This window comes from Electrophorus electricus, chromosome 16 (genome assembly GCF_013358815.1).
Source record: "Electrophorus electricus isolate fEleEle1 chromosome 16, fEleEle1.pri, whole genome shotgun sequence".
Taxonomy (NCBI): Eukaryota; Metazoa; Chordata; class Actinopteri; order Gymnotiformes; family Gymnotidae; genus Electrophorus; species Electrophorus electricus.
The window spans coordinates 13456947-13462524 of record NC_049550.1 but is presented as its reverse complement, the minus strand read 5'-3'; the positions used below and the strand labels follow the sequence as shown (position 1 = coordinate 13462524).

General features: G+C 38.9%; 1 protein-coding gene across 1 annotated transcript; it reads right to left on the bottom strand.

The window, feature by feature from the left end:
* Nucleotides 1–2348: 2348 nt before the first annotated feature.
* Nucleotides 2349–4585, bottom strand: LOC113579652. Its single transcript, XM_027013742.2, has 5 exons — nt 4383–4585; nt 3728–4291; nt 3557–3617; nt 3046–3090; nt 2349–2412 (listed from the first exon to the last, which is right to left on the bottom strand). Exons 1-5 carry the CDS (start codon nt 4543–4545, stop codon nt 2349–2351), a joined length of 897 nt encoding a protein of 298 aa, XP_026869543.2. The 5' UTR covers nt 4546–4585.
* Between the last annotated feature and the right edge of the window lie 993 nt (nt 4586–5578).

Here is a 5578-nt window from a genome sequence, read left to right as displayed (position 1 = left end):
TAGGGATATAAACAGGGATTATTAAGGATGGAGTGTTATGGACATTAGAGATGAATAAAGATGTTAGGGATATAAACAGGGATTACTGGGATTAATTAGGAGTGTTAGGGACATTAGAGATGATTAGGGATGTTAGGGATATAAACATAGGGATTATTAGGGATAATTAGAGATATTAGGGAAGTTAGAGATGATTAGGGATATAAGGACAGGGATTATTAGGGATATTAGGGATGTGTGGAGAAGAGCGAGATTTAATATGGGCAAATCCAAAATCAGAGTCATTAAGACAGTCCAGGGTCACAGAGCCGACACGGAGAGCACGGGGATATATGATTAAAACAAACACATAGAGGCACGAAAGGAAACAGAGGAATCAGGCTATAACAAAGGCTAGGAACCAACACAACTATACGAATAAACATGCAAACATTCAATGAACTAAACACATACACAAATCATACAATCAAATGAACAGCCAAAACTAAGGGAACAAGGCAGGGTTTAAATAGAACCAACTAAACAAAGGAAAGGTGTAGGAAATCAAAAGGAGGGCGGAGAAAGCAAAACTATGGCACGGAACTGATCACAAGACAGGGAAAACACGGACCATGTAAGATGGAAGGGACTGATCGTGACAGAGATTATTCAAAGGAGCATCAGGGACAGAAGCACACCAGACAACATACCAGATTAATAATAACACTCAAACCAGAACAGGGAAAAATCACCATATTTTATAATCCACTTGTTATTTATAGCAGCTGAGGTGTCACGAATGGCCACCCTCCTGACATCCCTGTTTCCATAGTTTCCCTGTTGTGTCTGTTTTCCTTTTGCTTCCTGGCTGTTCCGTTTCTTGGTTTTGTTTTCTCCGCCCCTCGTCTGTTCCTTTATTCCAGTCCTCGTTTTGGTTCTCCCTGTTCCTATGTTCACCTGTGTCTGATTAATGCTTGATTGTCTTGGTTATTTAAGCCCTGTGTTTAGTTCAGTAAAGAATTTTAGTTTATATTAGATTTTAGTTTATTTAAAGAAAACCCTTCCAAGATCAGAACTATATAGTTTTCACAATAGACTTTGTAGCTAAGGACTGCTGCCGTTTAGATTTAGCAAGCGTCTGAGCAAAAGGCATATTGGTGGTGAAAGATAGATAGAAAGACAAAGAGCTCTACTAAGACCAGGAATGAATCAGTGAAAGGGGGAGACACACCAAGGAGAACACACTTCTGCAAATTTTAATGCATCTTGGTTAATTTACTGAATTTAACATATTGGGAAAAATGAAACATAAAAGGTAGCATGTACACATCGTATTATACAGTTAAACAAAAGTATCGAGGAACTGCCATTTATAGCTGTACTGGAAAATTTGTTAGACCACTAGCAAAGGTTATCTTATTAGGTAGCTATGAAATACTTAAGTTAACATTAATTTAAAATGCAAAGCACAGATGAACCTCAGACACATAGAAAAGTATGTTTCTTGTGATTCTCTTCCACGTGGCCTATAAAGTTCTGCTGGAGTTTTTAGAAATCCAAATTTGGGCTTTTGTTTGACTCTTAACTCTTGAACATCAATGTCGACTGCTCTAAAATTATAATAGTTTTGCCCTAGAGACACCAAGGTTTAGGGTTCAACCCTGTCTTACTGATAAATATGTAAATCACTGTGGATTAGAACATCAAAAAACACAAAAACACACAAAAAATTGTTCTCCAGCTCCACATTAACCAGAGGACTGGTTAATTAACCAGAGTACTGGGTAAAGTTGAGCATTAAGCTCGAGGGTCCTTTTTTGTAAAGCCGATATCATGCTGATCCAGCTTGGTAAATTAAAACATTTTAAACAAACTGAAAACTATTTCAGTTTGCTGCCTGTAGTTTACTGCCTGATGTGTTAACTTATTTTCATTACACCAGGTCTGGCATTTTGAAAGCCAATTGGTGGAGTGACATTTTGAGCTGAAGTAAATGAAACACGTTCACACTGTTACACTATAATTACAGCATAATGGAGGCAAGGTTATGGTAACTTGGCTCCATTATAGCTTTTCATGGGTCACAGAAGTGTCTTTTTAAGGTTTTTGTTGGTGTGTATGCGGAAGTCCCTGTGTCCCAACATCTCATTACTGGATGATGTTTGCTCACTTACGCTTCTACAACTAAAGAACGTTTACCTAAGAACTTCAGTAGTCCGTAGCCATAAACTCCATAAGACGTTAAACGCAAAGTACTCGAAAGTAAACATGTTTTAATTCAGAATTAGCATTTACTTTATTGATAGCAGTGAGGTTTGGATTTGGTTGTGCAGGAGTGAACCTGCTGGGTGCAGGTGGTAAGTACATTATCAACAGATAGAGAAATACTGGCTGTCCTTCACACCCCAACACTCTGGGGGGATAGCAGGATACCTGCAACAGAGATGACATAAGATGAGACATATCATGAGCTTGAAATGAGATGACATGATGAGACATATGAGCTTGAGATGAGATTAGATGGCATATGATGAGACATATGGGCATGCTGAACAACTTAGGACATTTTCTAGATGTTTTTTAAATTTTAAAAAACAGTAAAATTAAATTTGACTGTAAATACCTTATTCCATTATGCATCACTAGAAAAGCATTTCATTAATGTCAAACAATAACAATACATAGTCATTAACATGATACACAATCAATACATGATAGATATGTGATAATACATTCACTGTGAGTTTTTCAAAGTTCATTGAAATTATTTGTTGTAGCCTTCTGTGTGGTTCTGCAGACTTAGGGACAGCTTGATGGACATAAATTAACCCCAGTCTTGGACTTGATTTAATGTCAGTGGTAAGTCACCATTGCAAGTCCTTTTTTTAGTCTAGGGTTAGGACTAATCTTGTCTGGAAACTGTCTTAATATTTAATTGTTTATCCTGTACACGATGAGAAAACAAACAAACCAACAAAGAACTGTGATGTGCTTTCTGAAAATGTAATTGTTACAAGAAAAAGGACTGTTAAATCCTGATGTTTGCTTAATGTATTCTTTACTTACTGTTCCTGGACATACTCTTCAGATTGCTCATTTGATAGGCTGAACCTGTTGTGGTTTACATAGCATTAATATTAAAGAAAAATAATTACAATTTTCATTAAAAAAGTGAGAGAAAAACAATTGAGTGAACAGTGGGCCTAGATAAACACATATTCAGGCTGTGTGCTTATATTGCATGTGTTTATTTTAATAAAGCAATCAAAAGAAGAAAGTAAATAAAAATATAATAAGCATTTCTGAATTTTTTGATTATAGGAAAGTGTTCCAAAAAAGAGCGCTCTAAATAAGATGTGAAATCCTCCTTGTTTCTGCCCTTTAAATGTAAATGTTTTAAATGTAAACATTTTGAATGTAAATATTTTGTCACTGATTGATGGAATCTTATGTTTAAAAAGAAATGTAACTGACATTTAACATTTTTAAGTCAATAACAATAATGCCCAGTTCTTTGATAGAGATTTGGGATTTAAATTATTTTTGTTGTTAAATGAGTACTTAGAATTTTACTCACATTTTTCTTATGACAATCCCAACACAAGTAATGTCATCACTGATGTCATCATCTAGCAGCCCTTAAAAAAGTGATTTCAGTTAGGTAGTTTAAAGGACATCTCTACAAATATCAGTCACTATTTTTTATAACAATACTTCGGTACAGGTGAAGTATTAGTACGGGACTCACTATTGCAGGTCATATTGCAAAGGTTGAGTGACTGCTGACTTCCTGAAGAGCAGGCGATGTGATCCGGCAACTGGAACAAACCGTAGAGCTTCCACTCCTCAGTGTTCTTGGGTTTCTCATGGTGTGCAGACCGGCGTCTCCGATGAACAGCAGCGGAGGTTGAAATGTTAAAGGGGGTACCGGTGGTTCGGGGAGGTAATGTAGCAGAGACGTTGACTGCAGGAGAGATGCTGACGCTGGTATCACGTTCATCGTCTTCATCATCCTCTTCAGCCTCATCGTCCTCTTCACTAGAGCTCGTCCTTTGCACAGACCTGGCCCTGCGGTTGTGGTGGGACGCTCGTCCTCCGGGGCTGATGGCTGTGTTGACTGCACTGGTAGTGAGGGTGGGCTCAGTTGTCTCGTCTTCGTCTTCGTCGGACTCCTCGCTGCTCGACCCGTGTGTGGTGTTGCTCTGGTATTCACCATCACATCTTTCATCACTGGTACCATAGAGCTCGGGAACAGAGATATTATGGCTCTTTGCGGTGTCAAAGCCAGAGCTCATTTCCACAAAGCACACAACTACAAAGGGGAGAGACGAGACTGTGAGGTTGCCTTCGTTTTCCTAATAACAGATGTTTTTACCAAAATCAAATATCTCGGCTTAACTTACGTTTGGCCAACTCGCCGATATAGTCCAGCACATCTGCAGGCAGGGTTGTGTTCAGCCGATCCCTCAGTTCACACTTGCTCAGCGTCCGAGCCTCACTCACACCGCGGGCCAGCAGCACCACCGCTAACACCACCAACATCTTCAGTGCTAAATGAATCTGCATACTTCCTGTCTTTGTCTCTCCTCTGTAAATCCTGAATGCAGAGTGCATGGCACCCACAATAAAAAGATCTGGCGACCCGCATGTTCATCTGTCATCACCACCATGGAGCTTCAGCAGTTGCGCTGGTTTTATGCTGAGTCAGGGTGCTCTGGGGGAACAGTAAACCTGAGCTGTGTGGAGTGCAAAAGTTTCTCATATGTTTGGTCTAGTGTTATTTTTCAGGGCTGGATGCTGAAAACCTGGCTTTCAACAGGACAATAAAAAAGCTAGATTGTTTTCAGGCTTTAAACAGGCCCAACTGCTTTCATATGACTTTTAAGTGTCGTTAGTACATTGGTTAAATATAGATTGTTTGGCTCAGTCGAAGCTTGCCGTCACACCAACACAAAGTTTGATTTGTTTTCTGTCTGGAACAGTTTCTCAGAACAGTGCAGTAGAAATCATGCAATGAACACCTTTCTTTTATGTATGTAATATATTTGACATCATACATTTTTTGACCAACGCTTGTTTACATATTTTGAAGATCAGTGCCAAAAAATGTCATCTTGAATGCTGATGTAGATCAAACTGACATTTTACTGTATCAAGGAGAGAACGACCTTTAAGATGATCTCATACCCATATCAGAGTCATCAGGCACCTACGTCAGGAAGGTTTATTGCTTAAACACCTGACTCAGTGCCTTTCCATCACGTTTCCCATCGTGTGATGAACTATGTGGGTTGTAAGGGTATGGCATTATACACTGCCTAGCCAAAAAAAAGGTCACCACCTGGATTTAACTAAGCAAATAGGTAAGAGCCTCCCATTGGATAATTACTGCATGGGTGATTGTTTCAGCTGGCAACAAGTTATTTAACCCTAACTGATGCAATGAGTAGCTTCTCATTTGTTAAACAACCATGTCGAAAAACACATCCTGTGGTCGTGGAAAAGATGTTAATCTGTTTCAGAAGGGTCAAATTATTGGCATGCATCAAGCAGAGAAAACATCTAAGGAGATTGCGGAAACTACTAAAATCGGATTAAG